Raw genomic sequence first — 27,346 nt, forward strand, 5'->3', positions numbered from 1 at the left:
TGGAAAACCTATTACTCTGTCCTAAGAATGAATTTTTAAGTAAGTCTTTTTCTATATATTTTTTTCAAATCTTGTGTACTGGAGGAATTTAAGGATTATACATAATAGTAGGCATTTCATTATGTACTTGGATCCAGTGTTATTCATTTCATACCCATTCAGGAAGTACAGGTATTACTATATTGATTTATATGCCTAATCCAATATCTTATTTCAGAAAACTCAGCTTATACTCACAAAGGCTTTTTAGATTATGAGGAACAGAGAAAAGAAAAAGAGCTCACATGCCAATAGTTAAGGGTGACAAAGAAAGTAAACTCAATTCTCCATACTGCCAACAGCTCTAATAAATAATGAAAACTTGCAAATGTTCATCAATCTTAGAATAATGGTATTGTAATAAAATACTTTTACAGAGAAGTTGGGGTATGCATCTCAAAAAATGTAAATTTATTATGCCTGATATGTAGAAAAAAAAACTTGGCAGATGGAAGGTTGTATATTTAGTTTATAGCCTGACTTACAAGTTCCATTCAAAAGAGGCTAATGATTAAAAGGAAAAAAATGCCAATATGATGATGTGTCTTCTTTATTCTTGCTTGAAAAGAAACTACTTCTCAATTTAACAACTCTGTTTCCTAAGGTTCTAACTCACCAATGCAAATGCCAGCTAATTTTCACAGCAGGGAAGAAGAGCACTTGGGAAATTCAAAAGTTACTCTTCTGCAATGACACTCACATGGAGGTTTAATAGGAAGGGTATAGAAGCCATGCTTTATTCCTTAATGAAAAGTTCTTCCACATCAAAGTGCTGGCTGAGCTTAAGTCATATCACTTTGGGAAATTAAGCCTTATGTAAGACATATGACACATTTTTGGGGGAAATATAAGATTTAACAATTTTCTGCTGCTCTGTACAAAGAAACAAAACAAAACAAAAAAGAATGGAGCAAACTGCAGGTCTAAGCAAAGAGGAAATACTGAGAGGCCTTGGCAAGTTTTATGACAGATTAAGAGAAAAAAATGGTAAAAATAGTTACTGAAACACCTATTGGACTGCAATATATTCAGAATTCACAGTAATACATAAAACCCACAAACTGGATTGTAAAATTTTAAAAATCTTAAATTTATTAGGCTTTATGAGTAACACAGAATTACACAGAGTAAAGTTCAGGTCCTCATCAGTGATGGCTCACCAATGTGTTTTTTTTGTTTTGTTTTTACTTTTAACCCTAAGTCTTATGATGAAAATTTCTTCATAGTATAATTTTACTTTATTCTCATCTTCATGCTGTGAACATATATAGCAGTTCTTCCATCAATAAATTCAATGAAAAACATTTTTTTTCAGAAAAGGCACATAAAGAATTTAGATCAACAAAGTTAGAAAATTTTGATAACTTCCAATTACTTCCAATTATTTTTTTAAAAAGCTTTTATAATTGAGACTGACATAAATGCAAAGTCATGTGTAAGTACTTTAAAGAACACAGACACACAAACTGAAGGATGCCAACTGGCAGAGTAAAACCAAATATGAGCTAAACACCACGTAACTCGCCTACAAGCAAACAACTGAAAAAGCAATTTTTCTGGGATAAGCAGAAGTCCCTTTGTATTTTTTGCTGGAAATGGCTTAAACAGGTACATAGGGAGACAAGCCCAAGTAATGGGAGAGTAATTTTTTTTTTATCAAAGTGCAACATCTCAGTGATATGTAACACTTAATGAGTATAGACTATTATTTACTTCTAATAAGTATTAGTACTTATACTTTGAAAACATAACTGTTCGTGTTTAAAAGAAATGAAACATTCAAAAATGAAATAAAACAGACCTAAGACACGTGAAGGCAATATGAATACTCTAAAAGAAGAAAAAAAGGGCAATTTCAGCATATCAAGATAATAAAATATGAATCTAGTTATACAGCTAAACTTAAAGCTTGTGCTGAATCAGTAGTAGACTATTCAAACTATCATGTATGCTAGGTACAAGGAGTTTCCCAAAGGAAATACACAAATAAATGTCTCTAAATTTATTACACTCACATTTTAGCCCACAAAAATGCTCTCAACATCCACTTCAAATTACTTATAAATAAAAACTTATTCATTTAAAATGTATAAAAATTAATCTTGGCACCACCATTAAGGCAATGCATATTTATCAATCACATAGTAAATTTAAGGGTGAAAACTTAAATTAAATGAATAAAAATTAGGTATAACACTAAGTGTGAGACTGTCTACAACATATCCAAAAAGTGAAAATGCATCTTAGTTTTGCAACTGAAACCTAAAAGAGAATAAGGCAGCATGCACCTTTAAAAAGAAAAAAAGAACTAAAATGTACAAGATTTGTTTAAATTATCAATCCAAAGGCAAGTATATTCATCCTCTTTTTTTAAGAGCATTTTAATAAAACAACAAATTTAGAGGACAAACCAAGTTATTAAAATATTTTGTTCAATGTTTGTACAAATAACATTCCTACAATTACAAGTATACATACAATCAAGGTAGTTTTTCAATGTTTCTTAGTATTACTGTACTTAAAAATTTACAAGACATGAACATAAATAAAGCTGTTTAAAACTGGCAAATACAGTACTGGTCTATCATTCAGCACAAGTCACTTTATATTTGTCACCTTGAAAACCATTCAGATTAGAATTTTGTGAAGCCATTCTTCAAACCTAAAGATCAATAATTAAACTTATAAATATAGGTATGCACAGAATAATTTCCACATTTGCAAATATGCAAACATCATACACTGGAGCCTCGCTATAACTTTGTCCTAGGTCCCATGCTTGAGGACTCTGTTATAGGCTTAACAGTGTTACAATAAAGTCCTTCTGATATTTCCAGTGGGGAGGAGGGGAACAATCTTCAATTGAGGTCTCTGATGGACCTGCCTTGTGAATTTCATGCTACAGCTGGTCATACTATAGTGAGGCTCCTGTGTATACAGCTCCAAATTTAATTACATTTGGCTTAAGAAACTTGATTTACCATTAACCTTAAAAATCTTAGAAGAGGCCACAATCCTTTAGATTATTTTTTATGATGACATCTGTTACGGCATCAAACACAAATTGAACATTCTTAGTATCTGTGGCACATGTGAAGTGGGTGTATATTTCCTTTGTGTCCTTTCTTTTGTTGAGGTCTTCAAACTGACACTGAATATATGCTGCTGCTTCTTCATACGTGTTTGAACCTTAAAAAGGAAAAATAGTGAAACAAAAAAATTAAATAAATTTCAAGTTAAAAAAAAGTAAACTGTTCAGCAAAGCTAAGCCATGACAAAAATTTTCAAGGTGGAAAATGGGACACAGGTTCAAATTTCATCTCTGATGAATGCCTGTTGGTAAATTCCTTCTCATGATGCCAACTGGCAATGCATCTGCTACTTTTGTTCTTTGAGATTTGCTTGAGACACATGAAGGCTGACTTGCCACAGTCACATATATGTCTAAGGCAGAAACTGAACTTAGGTCACCCTCACTACAAGGTAGGCCCTGTTATTCACTACAACTAAACAACTGTTATTCACTACAACCTTAACAACATGATTTTTTTTTCTTTTTTGAGTAAATTTTGTTTATTTTTAACATATATATATATACATATATGTTCGAAGTTCACTCCCCTCTTTCTAATCCTTCCCTCACTCACTGAGATCATCAATTATATATGTGAAGTCATGAAAACCATATTTTCATATTTGCCATGTTAAAAAAAAGGCAAGAAAAATAAATAAAATGAAAAAAATCTGCTCGAATCTGTACTCATAGTCCATGAGTTCTCTCTCTGGAAATGTATAGCATTTTTCATCATTACTCTTTGAATCATCTTGGATCACTGGAATGATTAGAGTAGTTAGTCTTTCATAACTGATCATCATTACAATATGGCTATTTCTGTGGACAATGTTCTATTGGTTTGATTACTTTACTGTGCATCAGTCCATATAAATCCTCCCAGGTTTTTTCTGAAACCATCCTCCTTGTCATTTCTTATAGCACAATAATATTCCATTACTATAGTTAACCCAACTTAAAAAAAAATCCAACAATGATTGGAATAGAATTTTTTTCCCATAAAGCAACATTTATTCCTGCTTAGCATTATTATTAATTAACTCTTATAAATAATTTCTTACACACATTCTCTCATTTGGTTCTAAATTGCCCTATGAGAGGAGTAGGGTGTGTATGTATGTATATGTGTATGTATATATGTATATAAACACATATATATGTATGTGCGTGTGTGTATTAGCAGTAAGAACGGAAAACCTTTCTGAAAAAGGACAATTCCATTTTTATCTATGACACTAACATAGTGATATTAAATATACCTTATCTTATGAATTAAAAACACAAAACAGAAAATTCTTCTAGCAATTTGCTTACCTTTCTAGACCTCTCTATTGCTATGCCCCAATACATGTTCTAGGTTTCAATTATTCATTATCTGCTGTATACTTCCAGTACCTCCTCTGTACCTTTGCTTGCTGCCTATTCAATTGTATCCACCTTTCAAGACCATTTTAAAAATAGTACCCTCTTCATGAAACCTTCCTGGATTCCCAGGGGAATACCTATTTCAAAATGGCTTTTTGTTCTTGTGATTTTAACAAGGTATTTTGTTTTCTAAAAACTTACTTTGTATAAGAAGGAACAAGGAAGAACTGAACTAAAGAACACACTCAAATAGAGTCTAGTTGTGTAGCCCCAAGCTAGATACTTCACTTCTCAATCAGTGATCGACATAATGGTGCAGGGTTATAAGTGATGGTAGAGCTACCCTGCTGGTGGGAACTCCCTTCCATCCCTACACTTGGAATGCAATCATAGCTCTGGTCCAAATATCCAAAAAATGTACCAAGTAATGGCTTAAAACATCAGGATGGACAACTTCCTCCAAGGCAGATTTGCAAATATAATTCAATTTATACTCCTAAATAGTTACTTAGGCCCTGATTAAGAGACTAACTAACCAACTTGGGGCTACACAACCTGACCTTGTCAGAAACATGCATTTGATCCCAGCTTTTCCCCACTTAAGAGCCAGCAAACAAATTTTAATCCACTAAGTGACATGGACTTTCTTCCATTATGAAACAGATCCTTAATAAATGTTGGTTTTCTCTAACTGGTTCTGGCAAGAACAATATCATATAAAAGTATGATTTTCCACTGAGAAAGTGTTCAGCTATACATAAAGAATAAGTGACTTGACAAGTTTTCCAAAGAAAGTAAAATACCTGCATATTCAGGATAGCAGATAGTGAGAGGACTCCTTTTAATTTTTTCTTCAAAGAGATCCTTCTTGTTTAGAAAAAGAATAATAGATGTGTCTGTAAACCATTTGTTGTTGCAGATGCTGTCAAACAACTTCATACTTTCATGCATCCGATTCTAATGAAAAATAACATAAATGCCATTATATCAAGAGTAACAATAATTGTATAAATGCACTAGCTTCTAACAAACCAATTCAAAACTAGCATCCTCTCATTATTAATGTGACATGAAAGTAAGGAAAAACCACAAGTTATAGGTTTTACTTGACCTATAACATATTTTAGAAAATTATGGTTTGGTAGGTTAAATATGATAATTAAAAAAAAACCTTCTTAACATTTACAATTTGTGTAAGGTAGCTCCTTAATGCCCCATGTAGTGCTGAAAAAATTTACTGCCCCTCTATTCTTTACCTCTCTCCTAAATTCATCCTTCTTCCTCCCAAAAAAATCTAGGTAGTAGCTTCAGGGGACATGTGCATTTTTTCTACATTATTTCAATACGAATAATGAAAAATTTATATGTAACAGATAACATATTGCTAAAATGTATTGACTGATGCACTGCTGTACGTAAAACATTGGGAAGTACAATCTTTGGTCTATGAGGAGTCACTTCATAAACTATTGCCATCTTTTGTACCACAGGTGTCATGTACTTATAGATATGAATGCAGAACTTTTTGTCTTCTTAGGTTCCTTTCTAAGGGAGTGGGAGGAGGAAGTGAAGAAACTAGAGTTCTTCCGCCTGTGGGAGTTGTGGGCCTGTCTGGAATGCAGAATTCATTATGTTGGATCACCAGAGATATTTAACTTACTGAAACCATGCCATCAAACCAATATTCCCTCCCTAGCAGATCATTTAGAACTAATAAAGGTCTTCTAGTAATGCTGATCTTTCGGTCAGTGATCAAAACTTTTTTAAAAAACAATATTGGATAAAATGACAATACTATTGCCTTTGACATTCAGCTCTTCACAAGTGATTATACTTGCCATTTCTTCATCTTCAGCCAGAACGAGGTCATAGTCACTTAGTGCTACACAAAATATGATAGCAGTTACTCCTTCAAAGCAATGGATCCACTTCTTCCTTTCAGATCTTTGTCCTCCCACATCAAACATTCTATAAAAGGAAAAACAGTTTGTTGACATGGTTTCAAAATATTCAGCAATCTTAGGAATACTGAACTGTCAACAAAATAGCTACAAGGCATCCTGATTAAGGATATAAAAAAAAAAACAGTGCAACATTCTGATTTTTTAAAAGCCCAAAATTATATCTTGGGGGAGTGGGAGAAGTGAGGAAGGCAAAAAACAAATCTTTTTTAAAAAAAATACTTAAAAATTAAGAATTTGTGAACTCCTATTAATGTCACAGTACTATTGTAAAATAGACAGATAATCCCTGTCCAAGAAGAGTTTATAATGAAGCATACCTCAAAAATATATATAAAAAACATTTAGAAAGGAACACACACAATTGTACAGATGAATACAATACAAACCACACACAGTTCAAAAAGCCTTGGATGGTGTGAAATACAACAGAAAGATAAAGACCTGACCAAGTTCACATCATCAATTAACAGACCCAGGTCTACGACCAGAAAGAAGCCAAGCTTCTTTCCTTGCTATTTCAGAGGATACAGGATATAGTCTGTTCACGAAGTAGATGATTTTAGGTCAGGGCTCTGAAGAAGGGAGAGTTATAATAAAGAGACAGGAGAGACAACATTAAGTTTAAGAACTATAAAGTTAAATTAAGTTGGCCAGAGAGTTAGATAGGCAGGCAGGGAAAAAGAATGAATAACGTATTATCGGAAGACACATGGATCATAGTGGCTCATGGTGTACACAGGAAGACCTTGTGGATCAAGATGGAAAAAAAAAACAACCTGATTTTCTACAATTAGGAAGAGAGAATTAATGGAGTATTTATATAGGCGAGTGTGGGTTTCCCAACAGGCAATGACATCAGTGTTATTTTAGGAAAAAAGCCCTTTTCCTTTTCCCCTCCTTACGTACTTAGGCACTTTCAATGATAAGCACTAAACTGAAATGAGTATAGGAAATACTGCATAACAACTGTTTATGTAAGAACATTACATAACTTGGTACCGTTTAAAAAAATTCATTCATATAGATGGTGCTCTAATTAAAGCGGGCATATTTAATTGTCACAGATAAGAATTTTCCCTGTAGAGCAGTATTAGGTAACAGTCCATGACTCTATCTACTGTGTATTAGTGTCCCAATTTTTCCAAATCACCTCTGGCATTTGTTACTTTCCGTTTCTGTCAGTTTAGCCAATCTGATAGGTATGAGGTGGTTCCTCAGAGTTGTTTTATTTTGCATTTCTCTAATCAATAGTGATTCAGAGCATTTTTATGTGACTTTTGATAGCTTTGATTTCTTTTTCTGGAAAATGCCTGTTCATATCTTTTGACAATTTATCAATTGAAGAATGGCTTGTATTCCCATTCATTTTTATAGATGATAAAAATTAAACTTAAAGATATCAAATGACAACCAACAAATAATAAATCAGTATGCCATGTAAAAAAGTAATAAAATTTATTACTACATAATTCAACAAAACAAAAAAGATGAGATTAAACATGAAGCAGATGGCAATAACAATAGATAGCATTTATATAGTACTTTAAGGTTTGCAAAACACTTTACAAATATTATATCATTTTATCCTCACAACAAACCTGGGAGGTAAATGCTATTTTTATACCCATTTTACAGATGAGGAAACTGAAGCAGAGGTTAAGTGACTTGCCCACAGTCACACAGCCTTAAATATCTAAAGATGAATATAAAATTGGGTCTTCCTGACTCTATAACCAATGCTCCATCCACTTCTCAACCTAGCTGCCTCTATTTAGTTCATATGGGCAAAAACCCAAATGTGTAAATATACATTCGTATTTATATATTTACAGGCATAAATATCTATCTGCTCAATTTCCTAAGGAAAAAATAGCAACAAAAACTTTTACAAAAAATTTACTGGAATCCAAACAACTGCAAATAAGATTTTCTTCAGCAACTGAAGAGGTAGTTATGCAAAGAGTGCCAACAAACATTCTTAAAACATCTAGCAATAAAAGACCTACATTGTTGCTATGTTTAAATTTGGAACTACAAATTAGCACATTGTATAGTATTTTAAATGTACAATGTAAAATAATTCCATGCTTCATTAGAGCCTCAAGTTGGTAATTAGAGGTAATGAGAATTTTACCATGGAAGTACCTTATATTTTTCACTAGAAATGCAGGGGAAAAAACACTAGGGTAGAAATGACATAAGTGATGTTCCTTTAGTCCACAGGTCAAGGGACACAGTGATTGAGAATAGGATGTTAACCTTGGTCAGAAGGTGGTAAACAATTGTATTAGTGAGAACAGTTTAGTGAATTGCATAGGGTAAAAGCCAGCTGGCTGAGGAACAAAGAAAACTCAAGGAAGAAAGACTGGTTGTTATTTTTGTATTGGCTCAGTGTGATTGTATAATAGGTCTAAGATGCATCAAAGAAATCTAAAATTATATGATATAGTATGTTTTATATGACAGACTATGTTTAAACATTGAAATGTTTCATTTGAAAAAGAAAGGCATTTAGAGATGTACTTTTCTCTACATCATTCATTTTGAGATTTTTTTTTTCCAGTAGTGGTGATGGATTGTGTTGAATCATACCTATTGTTTCATACCCTTTATGACCAAAGGAATAAATCTGTTACAGCTGGGAAAAACTTAAAAATATTTTGTGATTTTTTTTTCACCACTTACAGATGAATGGGAGTAAAAAAAAAAAAAGGACAGGTTGTTGGAGTAATCCAAAGATGGGATTTGCAAGGAATTATGGCAAAAGACTGAGGAGGCAAAAAATTCAAATGTAGAAAATCGTATAGAGATGAAACGATTAAGAGGTTTAGTTAGGGAAGGAAGGATGATGTAGGCACTATAGAGTATTGGCCTGCAAAAGAACAAAGGGGTAGACTAACTGGAAGTCTAAGTGAGAAGGAAGAATGAATTGGGGTAGCAAATGCAAAGAGAAAGGTGATCGAGGTGTTCTCTTGCTATCTCCTTGCTAATCTCCAGTTATCAACTCCCCATTTATTATTTTGTTCTGTCATTTCCAATGTAAAGGTCATTGTCCTTGACAAAACAGAAATAAGAATTGGGTAGCTCTACTTTATCCTTATTATCAGTTATCATTCTGTCTACTGCAAGGAGAGATCCGTTCCTTGATTCTCTTTTTTCTTCCAATAAAATCCCTTTGTTGTTGTTATTAGTAACCTTTCTCAGTCCCAGTCTCAATTCTTTTTGAGCTTTAGTATTCCTAATGCTATTTTGGGGGTGATGAAACCATGCTTGGAATTTGGCCCTGCTTCTGGGCTTTGTACATTTCTTTTAAAAATCTAAGTTGCCTATTGAATTATCTCTGCATACCATCAAACTCTTTGAATAAATCCCATTTTTCTTTTTCAGTGGAAAAATTATTCCATTTGTAGCTTCAGAATTTCATTCTTTGACATCTCCCATTACTCTTAGCCGGACTGATGCTGAAGGATTTTAGTCCACGAGGACATGCAATGAAATGTCCTTCTCAAAATCTAGGGAGCATATTAGCCTATGCCCAATTTTCCTCTCCCCAATCATTAACTTTAGGATGGTGTCATGACTTCCTGCCAAGGTTCCCATTTTTTTCCCATACCAGCAATCACTTACTTTTCTGTTAGTTTAAATTAAAGAATACAATAGTTTGTGTTCTGACCTCCAAGCAATTCCTAACAACAAACATTTTGACTTTTTAAGTCAATATGGAATTTACTAAGTGCTGAGGATGGCAAGAGACAATAGGTTTAAAGAAGAAAGACCTTCAACAATATCATACCCAAATCCCACTTGTCATGTCCCCTGCCAAATTTTATAGATGAGAAGACCGTCTCAGAGAAGCTAAATTACTTGTCCAAGTTTGCTGAACTAAGTGAGAACTGGAATCAAAATTTAATTCTACCCCAGTCTCCCATTTCAAATGCTAGTTTCTCTTTCCACTGCACTTAGAATGTGTGTGAGCACAAGTAAGGTGGGATTTTTTGTTGTTTTCTTTTTTCCTTCTGGTTGTTGGGAGTTGTTTTCCATGCTCAGGTTAAATTGTAAACATCTGAAAGGACTGATCTCCTTTGGTTCCTGATAATTCACAGGTGTATTGAGTCAAGTAGGTTTTGTGCCTTCTGGCTGTGAGTCAATCAGGGGCTGAGTCTTTGTTATGTATTCTGGGAGGTTGGCATTTTCCTTTGGGGGTTGAGAAGGATCTTTTGATTTCCTGGTTGAGACTCTGAGTAGCCATGTTCAGAACCCCCTGACTGCTTAGATGTCTGTGCTCCCTCAATCCAGTGATGTATGTAAAGTGTATAGCAATATTGCTTTACTCAGACAGCTGGAGCCCGGTCTATTGGTCTTTATGCTAATTTCTCTGCTTGTATTTTCTCCATATTCAGTGGTTGACCTTTCTTCTGAACTAGTGAATGTAATTAAAGTAAGAGACTGTCAACCTCTTTTCTGAGCAAAATTTCTTTTAAAAGCAGATCAAAGAACCTGTGCTAGCAGGCTATCCTGGGTATGCTGGGGTTCTTGCTAGTACATTCTGATAAAATACTACTGTACAAATTACCTCAGTTCTTTCAGTTATATATTCCAGAGAATGTAGGTAATAGAATATCTTGTATATTTTCATATTTTCACAAGAATAACATCTTTTAGGAAATGGCTTTAATTCCAAGAAATATTTTAATATATTATTTGGATAATTTTATTATATTACATATTAATATTACCAAATTACTTTGATAAGTCAATCATGCTTGTATGACACACAGAAATATCTAGACGGAAATGATCTTCCAACTCTACACAGTTCCATCTAACACATAAAGTATTCTCTTAACCTATACACACATATTTATATATGAAACTGCCCAAATTTAAATCTAAGTTCTCCTTTTTAAAAGAAAAAATTAATCCTACACTACTTCAATCAATGGATATCATATCTTTGCCATGATTTTGTCTTTGACAAAGTTTAGAAGACTATAGTAAAAATAATTTTACAGAAAATGAGTTAGCTGACTTCAGTCAATGAAGATGAACATAACAAAAGACATCCAACTGCATACCATACACACTAAGAGAAATCAAGGTATTTTTTATCTGCTATATGAAATGAGAGCTCTACATTCATTAAAAAATGGAACAAGATATGGATAGAAAGGTCAAAATCAAGGGAAAACTGTTGGAAAATTTGAAGAAAAATACTCAGTGGGAAAATTTTTAAGCTCAAAGGCAAAACAGCATAAGTGGAAGATGCTGTAAAATAAGATAAAAGCATAACAACTTGAAAAAAAAAAAGACTGAAAACATTACAAAGCATACAAAAGAGCCTGCTTAGATGACCTAAGAATTATAGTATTAACCTTTTTTTAAAAATGAGGAAAAAGTCTGACCACCATTTTCCATGTTATTGTTCAAGACAATCTCCTAGTCTAGAAAATACAGATGAACTACACATCTATAGAAATAGGACAGCTTTTGAGAGAGATATCAGACATTGCTCAACCAGTTACATGCTTATAGATGAAGAGTTAGAAATACTTCAGAAAACATCTAATTCAATATCTTCATTTGACAGATAAGGAAACTGAGGTTTAGTGAGGTTCAATGATTTTTCACAGGGTCTCACATATATATTAAGTATCACATTCAGGACTGGAACCCACATCTTCCAATTTTAGAGTCTTCTTTAACACTGCCATGAAATTCTAGCACTTAGTCAATAAAGAAAGGCTCTTAAAAGCATTTAAGAAAAATATCACCTTAAGTAACTGTGTATGAATCATGCAGAACACAGTAAAAGACTTCAACATGAATTAGATGAAGAGAAATCAAACTTTATTCCAGAATCTTCAACTAGATATTTAGGAATGACAAATTAAGATAATCAATTATTGTTATTATTATTAAATTATGTTCTACATATTTTATAAGCATTTTTACAAGAAAATGAAAATTTAGCTAAAGTCTACAATATGCAAAGCAGCTCAGGAGACCAAACTAGAAATTTGACAAGGAAATCAAGGGTAAATATAGAATAAAATTCTAAATCACTGAATTACCCGATTAATAATTTAAGTAATATCTTCAATATTAATATATTTTAAAAAGAAAGGAATATCAAGAAAAGGAAGTTTTAAATTGTGATGATGAATATAAAGGAAGTTGGTGATGGTGAGGGTATAGTTTGTCAGAGTGGGAAATTTTAATTGCCTACCTAGCGAAAAGAAAAAGGAAGTGATAAAATATATTTTAAAAATACAAGAACTTAGTACTGTTCTCATGTCTCTGTTTACATGCAAAGTTAATGGAAGGAGGGGAATTTTTAAATGCATAAGGCAAATCTGTGTTTTTAATAACTATTCATTTTAGGTTATGAATGGTGGGGGTGAAGTCTATATGTTGGCAAAGATTGGGTATAGAGCTGTGGGTGAAGGCATAAGCAAGTTTCTGAGTATGTTTACATGACTACGATTGGTATTTCCTTGGTTTTAGCTAAAAGGCTGACTTAAATGGAAATAAAATAAATTTAATGTTTGTCAAATCAACAAATATTTATTAGATGTCTACCATGTGCACTAGGTACTGTGAGTATGAAGACAGAAATAAATAAGTCCCTGCTTTAAGTTCATTTACTAATGGTAGGATGGGAGTGGGTAGGAGAATGCAACATATGCACAAATAAGCAAATATAAAGTAGCAAAAAGTAAACTGTACTAGGGGAATCAAGAAAAATATTATAGTCCACAAATTACAGAGGAAGGAAAAAACAAAGTCAATAATTTGACTAGTCAAAGAAATGAGTCCTATAAGCATCTTTGTGACAGACATTTAAAGGTTTAAACTGATAGCCTGGCAGGTCTCGGATTCAAGAGGACCTTAGGTCAAAGCCTGCTACTATAGTATGTAGTGTATCTTTACATAAGTCTTTAGGCGTTAGCATACAAGAAATCGGTAGAGCTGACATATCTCCTGGAATGGACTATAAAGGAATGTTAAAGGAGTATTAACTCTTTGTCAAGCAAACTATAGGTTAAAAAAATCAACATACCCAAATATTACAAAAGAAGTTGATAAAACACATAATTAAAGATGATTTGAAATATGGATTTTCATTCATTCCTAATTTTTTTACATCCATCTAACAAAAGTTTTGTGCCTGGAAATATTAGCGATGGTACAAGGCCATAGCAAGACATTTAAAAACTAAGCCAAAAAAGAGATGTCACTTTTAAAAACTCTAATAATTGTGCATTGGAAAACCTTGGAAACTGAATTTTCTAATCTGCTTAAAATCTATTAAATCAATAAATTACTGGTTTTTGATGCCATATTAAAAATATAAAAAGGATACCTTTTTCCCCAATTACTTTAAGAGCTGACATATCAGGAATGATAAGATACCTGGGTTAAAAAAAAAGCACAAAAGCACCCTTCACATAATTGGTGAATGGGATTGAAATTGAAACAGGATTGAAATCATTATTTAGAAGTTTTGTTTAATGATGAACTTCTCTCATTTTGACATACTCCTCACTGTAAGGTATCTTTTTCTTCTGCTAAGTATCAAAACAAACTGAACTAACAATCAGACTTCCTAACTGCTATATCACAAAATAAAAATATATACTATTTATATTAAATCACAGTTGAGTTTAGTGTCAGCAAAAAGTTTTTTTCCTATAAAAATAAAAACATTTAAGAATCATTTAATATTTATGTTTTTAAACATTTCTATTCTTGACTTTTATAACATACATAATTAAAACATTTACATAACTCAGAAATAACCTCACATACAAATATGTATGTATATATGCGTGCATGTGTGTGTATATATATATATATATATATACACACACACACATATAAAATACGATCATGAAAATAAAAAGAGTATTTATTATATACACACACATGTATGACCCTGCTGTTTGGTCTGTGGCACCCTGGTCAAGTCACTTAATACTGTCTGCCTCAGTTTCATCATCTGTAAAAGTAGCTGGAGAAGAAAATGGCAAACCACTTCAGTATCTTTGCCAAAAAAACCCCAAATGGGATCACAAAGAGTTGGGCATAACTGAAATGAATGAACGACAAAATTAAAAAGAGAACTGTCATCAAAATCAATTAACACTAGATACTAATAAGTACTTTGTTCAACTTAAATACACTCAGGTTTTCCATTAGGAACATCCAAAATATACTTTTGATTTTATTTTTCTAAGATCCACGTAATACTTATGGACAACTGACACCAATACTTTGGCAAAAATAGTAATCTAACATTACCATTTCAAAAATAAGACTTAAAATAATTTAAGAATTCCTAAATAACCCAAGATTATCCTTAAGCCATTAAATTACCCTAAATATATGTTATAAAACTCTATCTCGTCTGTAACATATATTTTGGGTACAAATCATCATGAGAAACAGCTTTATATAGCAGGTTAGTACTTGTCTGGTAAAAGACATGACAAAACTTTAGAAATCCAGCCTGGGAATAAAAATGATGACTCAAAGATGAATTTCCAAAACTCTGGCAAGCCAAAATTTAAAGCAATTGTTACACAGCAAATCTGCTTTATGTTCTAATAGCTTAATTATTAATTATTAGTTTCTTAAAATTAATCAGTGATGAATTTTTCAATATAGGTAGTCAATATCTTGCATGTGAGAAAAGTAGCTGGGAGTATCTATACATTTTTGGTATTAAGGAAGCAAACATAAAAGACCACAAAGGCACTTAGAGGCACATAGTGAGTAAAGATCCTAGGTCTCCTGACCATAAACTATGAACTGACAGTATTAAGTGAAAATGGTATTCTACATGAATTTACATAAATGGTCTCTTCCTATAATTACATAGATTTTGTTATTCTTTCTATCTTCAAAGAATACAATGCACCCATGCCTTCACATTCAGTGCTATTCTTACCTGATTTCTCATTCCCATCATTTTAATTTATTCCTGAAATTAGGGAACAATTAATTTTAGGAGGTTAGGAAATACTCTGGAGTTTTATAACAATTCTTACACTTTTGGGTCAATGCCATGGGACTCAATAATGGAAATTACTTTGTAGTGATTGCTGAAAAAACATCTAGCAACAGTCCATTATTTATCTGGATGCTAGACATCTGCAACCCAACCCTTTAGAACAAGTCCTTGAACAGAAAAGAAGTGAAAAAGGCTTCTGAACCTTCAATCAGATCATGATTTTGTCCAAGTGTGCACTCTTCCAATGGTGTTGATTTTAACCCATGTATGAATTTTCCATTCTGTTTAAGACTTGTCCCTTGTAAATCCTCCTGAGAGGGTATACCCAAAGTGCTTAGTACTTTCTTCCTCTAGAACTCTACCTCTAAAACTCATGGCAATGCATAAAACTCAGACCTCGCAGTCACAAATCTAGCTGTAAAATACAGCCCTGAGACTTCAGCAGAAAACTTAACTAATACTTTACAATTCATAACAAATTTTCTTAAAGTGGAAAGTTTGGGGTGGCTAGGTGGTGAAGTGAATAGAACACCAGCCTTGGAGTCAGGAGGACCTGAGTTCAAATTTGGACTCAGACACTTAACACTTAATAGCTGTGATACCTTGGGCAAGTCACTTAACCCCAACTGCCCTACCTTTCCCCCCCCCAAAAAGCAAAAAAAAAAAAAAAAAGTGGAAAATTGGAAGTGGGTGGGTCTAGCTGCTATTAAAATCAGACAAAATGAGAAAGGACATTAGACAGACTAACAAGAAGGAAGACAAGAGAAAAAAAAGCAGAGGTACAATTGTATTGCAAAATATAATGATCTTATGGATAACCGTCATCTAGAAAAGATTAAATTAAACTTAGTGTAAAAGGCCAATTTCATAAAGGTGATATAAAATGTGCCTGATAAAAAAAAAGCCCCAAAATAATTTAAGACAAAACAGAAAAAAATTGACCCTGTCAGAGAAAACTTTAGTTATTAGAAAGCTTAGTTATGTGCAACATCCCATGCTCCAAAGATGGGAGAAAAAAAATGAACAGTGAATGAATACACATTTTATCTATTTTTTGATACTCAAGCAAATGAAACTATTGGGAAAGGTTCCCAGGTGGATGTACCTGCCACCCTAAAATGTTCTGTACTATGGCAACTAATGTCAGAGAATAGGGCTTCTCCCAAATTATTTGATGATTGTCAGTTTTCTCTTGGGCTGACACCACAAGCAAAATTCTATGTTATTATTAATGGAATTCTAGTCTAGGACTTTCTAGAAGACAGTTCCAAAATTTCTACATACATATATTGATTTCCCTTAGATGTATGCCTTTGTATCATAAAACTTCCAATCAGGCTAAAAGAAGATGGGGATATGTGTAGAGGGAGAAAAGGTGTTCTAAAAGCTATACATGAAGTATTAGATAACTTTCATGCAACCTCAAAATTGTTTCAATGTCTTTTGTTGTAATCTAGGTTAAACTTCTGCAAGATATGATAAAATTCAGTAAATAATATGGAAAGCTTAACTGGACAGTTCTTTCTTTTTTGGAGGGGGAAGACAGGGTAATTTTGGTTAAGTGACTTACTCAAGGTCACATGGCTAGTAAGTGTGTCTGAATGTGGATTTGAACTCAGTACCTTCTGACTCCCAGGCCAGGGCATCCTACCTGCCCCATTAACTGGACATTTCTTATAATAAACAATAAAGTATCCAGATATTTTACAATGCCCTAATATTTGAAAAGTTGTAGGACTTTCAATTGGACTTTAAGCCTGGAGTTCTATTTCTGTTTTATGTGTGTGTATATGTATACATGCATACATACATTTATATATATATATATATATACACACACATATTCTATATATGTACATATATATTATATATAAATACTTGACTATATATTCTCTCCCCCTCACCCAATGTCTTTTGCATGTCTTATTTTCTCTATTCATACAGCTACCATCCTATTCCAGGCCTCCATAACCACTTGCAGAGTATTCCAATAAACCCTCCTAATTAACATGTCTTGTTTCATGTTTTTAATAACTCCAACTAGCTGCCAAAGAGACCTTCCTAAAATGTAGGTCTGGCTATCTCATCCCTTCTTCAATTCAATATATTAAGTGCCCTATACCTCTAAGATAAAATGGTTCCCTATTACCTCTAGGATCAAATATAAACACTTCTTTCTGGTATTTAAAGATCTTGCCAACATGGCCCCCTCTTAACATTCCAGGTCTTAAACATACTATGTTGTACATTCACACTGACTTTCTTGTTGTTCTTCCCACATAAGTCATTTCCTACCTCCATGCTCCATGCACTGGCTGCCCTCATATCATTTGATTCTTAGAATTCCTTCCTTCCTTCAAGACTAATCTAAAGCACCAACTCCTATAACAGGCTCTTTCTGGTCCCCATGGCTACTAGGGCTTTCCATTCTAAGGCTATTATTCTACTCTGTATTTGTCTTATATATATCTATCTACCCATATGTTGTTTTTCTTATTAAAACATAAGCTCCTTGATGGCAGGAGGTGTTTTGGGCTTTTCACTGTAACCCTAGAATTTAGCAAACTATCTGACACAGGGTAAACCAGCTAAACAGCTGACATTGCAGTAATGTTTTTGGATCCATGACATGAGACTGTTTTATAATGGAATATCCCACTCATTAGATATAGTAATATCCCATTCAATGAATGGGAGGCTTCTGGCAATTTCCTTAATGCTAGGCATACTATAGACATTTAAGAAATAATGTTTATTAAATATATTCTGGAAAAGAGGATATATAACAAAAAATATACCATTTGTTTTATTGTGATCTGAAATTGGTCGTTTAAGAAAACAAAACTGTAGCTCTACCAAAATTTTGACAAAGATGGAAGAACTAATGACAACAACCTATAACTGGTTTGGTTAACAATATAAAATAGAGTAGTCCTGCTGCTGTAAACCTGTCCCTAGAACTTTATGATCATGTGACAATAATTTCCCATTTCATTTGAAATATACACCTTAATTTTCTAAGAACACAGACTTTTCAAATTATAAGAAAAACGGCATAATGTGAATAGTAGTAATGCAGAAGAGAATAACATATGACATAAAGATTTAAATTAAAAAACATTAGGAAGTCAAAAGGGAAAAATTAAAGCACGAAGGTTTTAGCATGTGAGAACCAGGGAACAGTCAGAAACCAAAAGATGAGAAAAACATACCATTAAGTTTTATAAATAAAGCAGACACCCTTGTATGTAAAACAAGGTATTTGGGGATTTCACAAATCTATTTTATATATCTTCTGTGAAGTTCTATTTCTATTGATAAAAATTGAAAATACAGTAAACTTCACCGTGGGACTTCATTTAACCTCTGGGGCTCAGTTCCCTTATCCACAAAAAGAACATTGTACATCAAAGAACAATGTAAACAGTTGATAATAGTGTAATATTGTGCAAGACTGAGAAATCACAAGGTCAGAGATAACTGACAGATCTATAGACTCAAAAAAAAAAAAGAGAAAAGACTCCAAAGAAATTTTCATATTTTAAGTTATTTTACATTATTTCAAATTGTTCAATAATCTGAAATTCAATTATTTCAAATAATTTCATAATGTGTATACTTTGTCAAAATATAAATTCTCACCAAAATTTAGTCTTTTGGTATATAAAAATTAGTAGCATTGGTTTTCCAACTAAAAGGGCCCAATTATGGTCCATGACCTTTATAGAATAAAAAATCATATTTAAATCTCTCCAAAAAAATTTTAATGTAGGTAGGTAGAAATTGCATGCAATTTTTTTTTTCTGGCTAAAATTTAAATACCTCTTCCAGAATACCTCTATTTTTTTCATTGGAAACTCACCTTTTTCATTTCTGAGAAAACAACTTATCACTTCTCAGCATTTGGGTCTTCAAATATTTGTACTTTTAAGCCTTATGTTTCTTAAGCAATGAATTTTAGATTTAAAACTTATACATAATGCATTTTTTAGACACTCACTTAAAATGAAGATCCTTGAAAGTAAAATGTGTTTCAACTATTCCTGTCGTTTTCACTCTAGTTCTGAGAACATCCTGCTGTGTTGGGATATAATTTGGATGTGCTATTCTGTCCAAGTCATTCAGGTAGCTGGGGAAAAAAAAATATGGTAGGTTAAACATACTGATAAAGATGCACTAGAAAAAAGAAGAGAGTAAAACATTTTCTAAATACTTGCTCTGAGGCATTAGGCAAACAGAGATCAATAGGAGAGTATGTGCCTGCATAGATGAAATGGTGAATGCTTGAATTTTTAAGCAACAAACCCAACTTTACTGGCTTGGTTTTGTTTTTTTTTTATGAATCTGCCCAACTTTTTGTGGCTATATATTTATACAATCTATATCATATCCTTATGTTGTAAGCTGAGTTGGGTGAACTTTTGGCCAAAGGTTGTAGATATTCCTCCACAAAACTTCTCTCAGACTTTGACCACCACAGTCAGGTCCTGTTTTATTTTTTCCTAGTTTTTCTTTCCAGTCAATCAGTTTTCTGCTACTTATACCAAAGTGGTTCATTCAAGTCAACCAGCTTTTGCTCTATGTGCCTGGGGATTCATTTGACCACGTCTCCAGAACCATGTTATATCATAGAAGCAGCAAGGTGTTTTGTGTGTTAGAATATAGGTTAGGATAACAATATTTTTTGAGAAATGTAACTGTTAGCTAGGAAATACCTGGCAGAAGCTATAAGATACCTAGGTAAGTAACTGTCCTATCATTTTTTACCTTACTTTTTGTTCATGCCATTCCACCCATAAAATGATCTTCCTCCTCTTCTATTCTTCAAAACCTGCTTGAATCCCACATCTTCCATAACTTTTTCTAATTAACCCAATTTAAAGTGATCTCCTCCATTCTCAAGTCATCTAGCAATTATTATCTCTTACCTTAGTATAGTGAAAATAATAGTGGATATGGAGACAGTTATGTGACTTTCAGCAAGTCACCACCTTTCTGTGGTCGGTTTCCTTATTCATTAAAAAAAAAAGGGGAGACTGAATAATATGATCTCTACAATTCCTTTGATTTCTAGATCACTCTATGACTGCTAAACATGGTCACACATCTTAATGTTGATAATGAATGTGTTACCTTGTCATACCTCTATATTCAACAGCAAGTCTTTTAAATCTTTTGTTTTAACTTTTCACAGTTATATCATCTTGCCATAAGGTCCTTAAAAAGAGCATCCTACAATCTGTTTCCACCACAGTATCTAGCAGAGTGTCTTATGCATAACACATAGTAGGCATTTAATATGTTTTCAACTGAATTGTATTATACTAGATGAGAGTAATTTTCAGAATATTCTCTGCATTTTATATTTCAATTCCATAAATATTTATTAAATGCCTATTAGGTGCAAGGCACCATACCAGTAAATGATAGGGAGAAAGACCAACAAAAAAAGCAGAACCCACTTCAGCACATTCTACTGGGAAGATATAATAGGTAAAGGGACAAGCAAAAACATGAATTTATGGAGGGAGAGAACACCAACAAAAAGGCATTTTAAATGACAAGCAAAAGAACTTATATGTGATCCTACAGGTAGTAAAGGAACCACTGGAATTTAGTGGTAAATAGAGGTAAGTGACAAGGTTAGATCTGTGCTAAAGGAAAAATAATTATGATGGATATGTGGAAGATGGAATGGACTGCAAAGAGACTTGGGAAAGAAGAAGAAACTATGCGACACTGAAACAGACCAGGAAGAGGTGCTGAGGGTTCTGAACCAGGGTGGCAATCAAGTGACTGGAAAGGAGATGGATAAAAGAGATGTGATAGTAGAATCAACAAGACTAAGCAACTAACTATATAGAGAAAGGAATCTAGGAAAACCCAGAGACTACAAACCTTAGTGACAAGGATGATGGTTTCTTCAATTGCAATACAGAAGGAAGGACAAGGCCTCGGGTGAGGAGGAAATAATAAACTCTGTGTGTGACATGCAGAACTTGAGATGACTATAGGACATCCTAGCAAGAGATTGCTTAGAGACTAGGAGTAGGTATACACCTCTGAGAGTCATCTGCTTAAAGATCAATCTGGCTGACTTGGCAGTGTAACCAACAATGGGTATACTGGTGTACACTCTTAATGACAGAGTGATAACCCATTGGCAATGTACCCAGACATCAGTCTCTTCCCTGTCAGTTAGCTTCAGTCCTGCCCCACCCTCCTGTTGGAAAATTTGAAATGCTAAGTAATGACTTTTTTTTCAGGTCAAAATGATCTTAAATTGGTAGTTATTTTCAACATTTAGGTAACTGCATAGTTCATAACCTGTAAATACTACAGCTCACCATTCTAGCATATCTGGAGTTATACTACCTTCTTGATTTCATCTATTCCAGTGTTTGGAGGTTTCCATAATAGTTATTTTAAAAGTTCGGAACCCACATAGCTTTTGGATTAAGTAAAAAGTATTCTATGAATCCAACTGACCACTAATTTTTCAATTTCCTTCTCTTAGCGCCCTAATCACAAGTGCTAATACAGTGTTGGAAAATAGAAACTGATTTAATCCTCACAATTGTCATTCTGAGATTTCATAATTCAGTTTCAAATTAGGTCAGTGGAATTTGTATGCTTATATATGCTAATGGAGAGATAAAAAACAATTTATAAACCTTCAACACATCCACATTAAATACCTAATAAAAATAAAGTGGTCTTTGGAGACCGCTCATCCTTTGGAACTTCTACTTACATGGACGAACTTAATTTAATTAGTTTTAATTAGGATACTACTATGTGCCCTGACTATGCCAAATGGTGTTTGGGGATACAAAATTGTTGATCTCTAGGAACTTAAGTTAGGAAAAAGGGGAGACAGTAAGTACTAAAGAAGGCCCAAATACAACATAGGAATATGAGGCTAATTAGTCAAGGAAGGATAGCTAGAGAAGGTAAGAATAGAATTTATCCTTGATACACAGGTATGTTTGGTTATACAAAAAGGATGGAGAGAGCATTCTAGACAAAGGGAACTGTATTCTATCTTAGAAGGGCTGCTAGTAGCCCTTGCAATTTCAGAAATAAAGGCATAGAATCATTAAGTTAGCTGATGGCTAGTTAGTGATGGAACCAGGATCTAAACTCTAGTCTTCTAAGCTGAATGATATACTATCATATAACGAAATAGGTAAATAATAAAAGAAGCATTTTTGGGAAGACTAATCTGGTAACACAAGCAAAGACAAAGAGAGATCAATGAAGACATTATAGAAATTGTAAACTTTGTAAATCAGAATTGTCCCAGATAGTTTTCATTTATTTATTTACTTTAATATTACCCATTAATATTGAAACACAGCACAATGCCTTATATACAACAGGTGCTAGATAATCTTTAACTTAATGGGAGTCAGAATAGTGGAGAACCATTCAAATATTTTTGGCAAGAATAAGTAACTAATAATTAATTCTTTATAGTTATTAGGTGAAGCAGTACAATGGATAGAGGGCTGTCCTTGGAGGCACAGGTTCAAGTCTTGCTTTTGAGATGTTGACTATTTGAGCCTCAGGAAATTATTTAAACCTCTCAGTGGTTCAGACAAATATCTAAAACTATAAGCTGGAGAATTAGTTTTCCATCTACATTGATGAGGGAGATATCTTCAATAGGAGCTCCTTATACCAATGAAATCACAGGAAAAGACAAAAAAATCCCCTTTTAATAATAGAAAGGAACATGAGTGTACACATACCTATGTAAATGTATAAACACACACACATAATATGTAAGTCTGATTGCATATATATGAGAGAAAGGGATGCAATGTTACATCCCTTTAAAAAAATATTAGTGTTAAAATATCTAAAGGAATTCTGTTGTAAACATTTTTTAAAAAAAATGACAAATTGGGGCAGCTAAGTGGCTTGGTGAGAAAAACACTGGCCCTGGAGTCAGGAGGACCTGAGTTCATATCAAGACTCAGACACTGGACATTTACTAGCTATGTGACATTGGGCAAGTCACTTAACCCCAATTTGCCTTGCCTTCCCCCCTCCAAATAAAAAAAAGGAATGAAAATAATTGACAAATCCATAATTTTATCTGTTTTGTAAATTTCTGTATCTTGCTATAAGAAAACAGTTTATGGGTGGCTAGGTGGCACAGTGAGTAAAGCAACAGCCCCTGAGTCAGGAGGACCTGAGTTGTTTGGTTCTGGCCTCAGACACTTAGCACCCACACAAAAAAACTAGCCATGTAACTTTGGGCAAGTTACTTAACCCCAATGGCCCTCCAAAAGGCAAACAAAACAAACAAAAAAAACCAAAACAGTTTAAAAACAATGAGTTTAGGGGCAGCTGGGTGGTGCAGTGAATAGAGCACCAGCCCTGGAGTCAGGAAGACCTGAGTTCAAATCCAGCCTCAGACACTTAACACTTACTAGCCACGTGACCTTGTGCAAGTCAGTTGCCCTGCCTTCCACCCTCCAAAAAACAAACAAAAAAAAAACCAAAAACAATGCGTTTACAAAGTATAAAGAGGATTCCCTACAAATTATTCAACTAGTGAGCTCCTTCTAATACTTCTGGATTTATAAAAGTTCAATTTATGCATCAAATTTTCATTAATGGTTCTACTATAACAAAGATATATGTTTGCATTTCATGCTATTAAAAGGGGAGAATGGCGTGAACCTAAAGACTCTCACCAAAAAGTGTTCTAGAACCATAGAAAGGATCCCAAAAGGAATGTGAAAGTGACTATTACAAAGTTACTAAAGTCATTTATATGGTTAAAATAAGTACCACTGAATATTAATGGTTATACGATAGTCCTTTCCAGATTTCAATTGTCCTAATAAATAAAAAATTCAAGGTATGTGGAACATTTTATTTAAAATCAAAGTCTTTCTCTGAAATATACTGAAAATACATCTATTGAAAATTATGTAAATACTTCTATTGACAATTATTAATAGAGATTTTGTGAATTACTGGCTACATACCATTAATAATGCAAAAATAACAGGAAGAAAAGCATGAAAAAATACCAACCATTATGATTAACATTTACAAAGCACTCATTCTAAAAAAGATACTGTAATAGGTTATGAATATACAAAATTATTTAAGAAAAAATTCCTGCTTACAAGAATGCTGATAATAAAGATCCACAGAATACAAACATTTTTAAAAAACTGTAATTTAACTAATGAGTATGGGATAAACACCCAAAGAACATGAGGACAATAACTACTAAACATATTTTAAAAAGATATCCTGTGGAATGGGGCAATCAAGGAAGGCTTCACCATTCACATAACCCAAGAATCACATAATCTATCATGGGCTATTTCTCATTTAGTTTGTGTGTGTGTGTGTGTGTGTGTGTGTGTGTGTGTGTGTATGAGAGAGAGAGAGTGTGTGTATGTGTTTATTTAAGCCCTTTCTTACCATTCACTAATTACTCCATTATTTTATATTCAACATTTTATGTTACATTTGACTATTCTATTATTTTATAATTTACCTAATGGTCATTTGAACTGAAAAGTCAACAAGAAAATGAAACCATCTTGGAAAGTTCAGCAAGTACAGAATATGTGTTTTTTAGAAATGTTAAAGAATGAAAAACAAATTAAATTAACAGTAGATATTTTCTTTAGAATATTTCTTTTGCAGTGATCTGTAAACTCTGGGGTAAAATCTAAAAAACAGGCAAATTTTTAAAACTGCTTGCTTTATTAGGGGTAAACTGGGGAGGCTATTCATTGAAAGATATCACTTCTATCATCTCTCACAGGGTCTGCTGAAATATATGCTACACTATTGACTAAACTGTTATTTACAGCTGTGGCTTGGCACCATCCAAAGGAATCTCTACTTCAGGTCTACATCATTAGATCATGGCTTCTCAATACTAGGCTAGAAAGGGTTCCTTAATTTGTTTTCTATCACGGACCCCTTTGACAGTTTGGTCAAAGCTACAATGCCCTCTTTAGAATGATTTTTATTTGCTTTTTAATTAATAAATGAAAATGCTAAATTTTGGTTAGGGGTTACTTAAAGACCTCTTTTCCCCCTATCCTAACTGCAGGAACCTCTGAAATTTATTTCCAGATTCCTTGGTTAAAAACCCTTGAAGTAGAACAATAATGTGGCTATAATCCAATTATATTCTAATTTCTCTGTCTCCAGCCAGACTCTTAAGATTCTCACATATACACGTGACTATTGGCATTGGAGATAGTTTTTTTTTTTTCCTGGAAATGTATTTTAAAAACATTCCTGTGATACATATTTTCATTAAAAACACATGTATTCATTTCTTTAGGCACTTCTGGACACAAAGGAAATAACTAGCAATGATACACTGAAACATACAAAATAAACATCAAAGACAACTGAAATATTCTGAGTTGTATAACAATGCATCTAAAAATTTAGCAATAAAAATTTGAATTATAAGGAAACCTGCTTATAATTATTAATGATATTTTAGTTCTAAAGTTAAAATTACTTACTATGCTGCAGAATCATTAAGTTGGTACTCCCGGGACCTGTTGAAACAGGCTTGCACACCACTATCTTTCCACAATCTTTTGATAACACCTGCAAGTTCCGCAGTCATAAAACCTTCTTCCGCAGCTCCAGCAAGTACAAAAAGTTGCCGGGCATCATCCTGAACAATTATAAAACATTAGAAAAAGGTGGGGGAGAAGAACTCTTACAAAACAAAAGAAACATTTCATTCTGTTCAAAAACCATCAACAAAAAAAGACAAACATGCTCTTTCCCCAAATCACTATATATTTATATTAAGAAAACCATTAGAAATAAAGATTTACAGAATCAGAGCATGTTATTGCTGAAATATGCTACACCTGAAATGTAGATTAGAAACCATCTGTTTCAATTTTACAGAAAAAGAAAGTGAAGTCTGGAGAGAAATGATTTTGTCCAAGAGGTCTCCCAGGTCGTAGCAGATGTAGACCTAGAATCCGGGAGTCTAGAGGACGTCCTTCTGTGACATCATGCTACTTTGCCTGCAGCACATAGACGGTAGCAAGATACACTCCCTGTCCTCAAGGAGCTTACAATCTACTGTTAAAGACAATATAAAGAGTTGCAAATGAGTTAAATTCTTATAATTTAAATAACTCCAGGTTACAAAGAGCTTTACCCCCATAAACTTTGTGAGGTAGAGAATATATTATAATCCTCATTAACATAGATGAGGAGACTAGAACTCAGAGAAGTCTGGGACTGTTTCATACTAACAGCTAAGCCCTCTATTATGACTTCAAGTATAGCACTCTTTCCATCCTGACATTCAGTCTCAAATTGATTCTTTTACTTGGGATGCACTGTAATAGTTACTTTGGGCACCTAACAATACTTTGGGGCCTAGTCTTTAAGGAACCACAGACATTCTGGGGTAAGCCTAATGAAGATTTAAGCTGGAACTTGAAGGACAGATAGCACTCAGACACTTTAGGACCTAGGTAATGAGGAGATAAGTGTTCTAAGTAGACAAAAGAGCATAAAAAAAAAATGGAACAAACATTGTGTATGTTTGAAGGGTAAAAAATAGAGATGAAAATGGCCATGGCAGAAAAGTTTATTCTTTCATTTCAACTAGAATTCATTTAACTAAATGAACCAGAAGGTTCATTTTGGGGATCAGTGGGACGTAATATTGAACAAGTAGGTGGGGCTGGATTACTGAACATCCTTAAAGATAAACAGATTTAGATTTGAAGACTAATTTATTTACCTTATTTGGATTTTTTAAAAAAAATCCCCAGATACTTTGCACTAATGAATACAAAATGAAGGGTGAATAGAAAATAAAAATGAAGTTATTTTAAAATATTAAGTAAAAAATCCATT

At 33.3% G+C, this 27,346-nt stretch overlaps 1 protein-coding gene across 1 annotated transcript in view; it reads right to left on the bottom strand.

Moving 5' to 3' along the window:
• Nucleotides 1-1,105: 1,105 nt before the first annotated feature.
• LOC138176031 (guanine nucleotide-binding protein G(i) subunit alpha-1) overlaps nt 1,106-27,346 on the bottom strand; it is a 96,531-nt gene continuing 70,290 nt past the window's right edge. The window contains exons 4-8 of the mRNA XM_069106764.1: nt 25,978-26,135; nt 19,455-19,583; nt 6,316-6,445; nt 5,281-5,434; nt 1,106-3,228 (exon numbers count right to left, since the gene is read on the bottom strand). Of these exons, the coding sequence (XP_068962865.1) occupies nt 3,038-3,228; nt 5,281-5,434; nt 6,316-6,445; nt 19,455-19,583; nt 25,978-26,135 (762 nt within the window). The 3' untranslated portion in view covers nt 1,106-3,037. The remainder of the gene's footprint in view (nt 3,229-5,280; nt 5,435-6,315; nt 6,446-19,454; nt 19,584-25,977; nt 26,136-27,346) is intronic.

This window comes from Petaurus breviceps, unplaced genomic scaffold, assembly GCF_028583685.1.
Source record: "Petaurus breviceps papuanus isolate PSGF00001 unplaced genomic scaffold, PetGlider_PUasm1.0 80, whole genome shotgun sequence".
In the NCBI taxonomy this organism is placed as follows: Eukaryota; Metazoa; Chordata; class Mammalia; order Diprotodontia; family Petauridae; genus Petaurus; species Petaurus breviceps.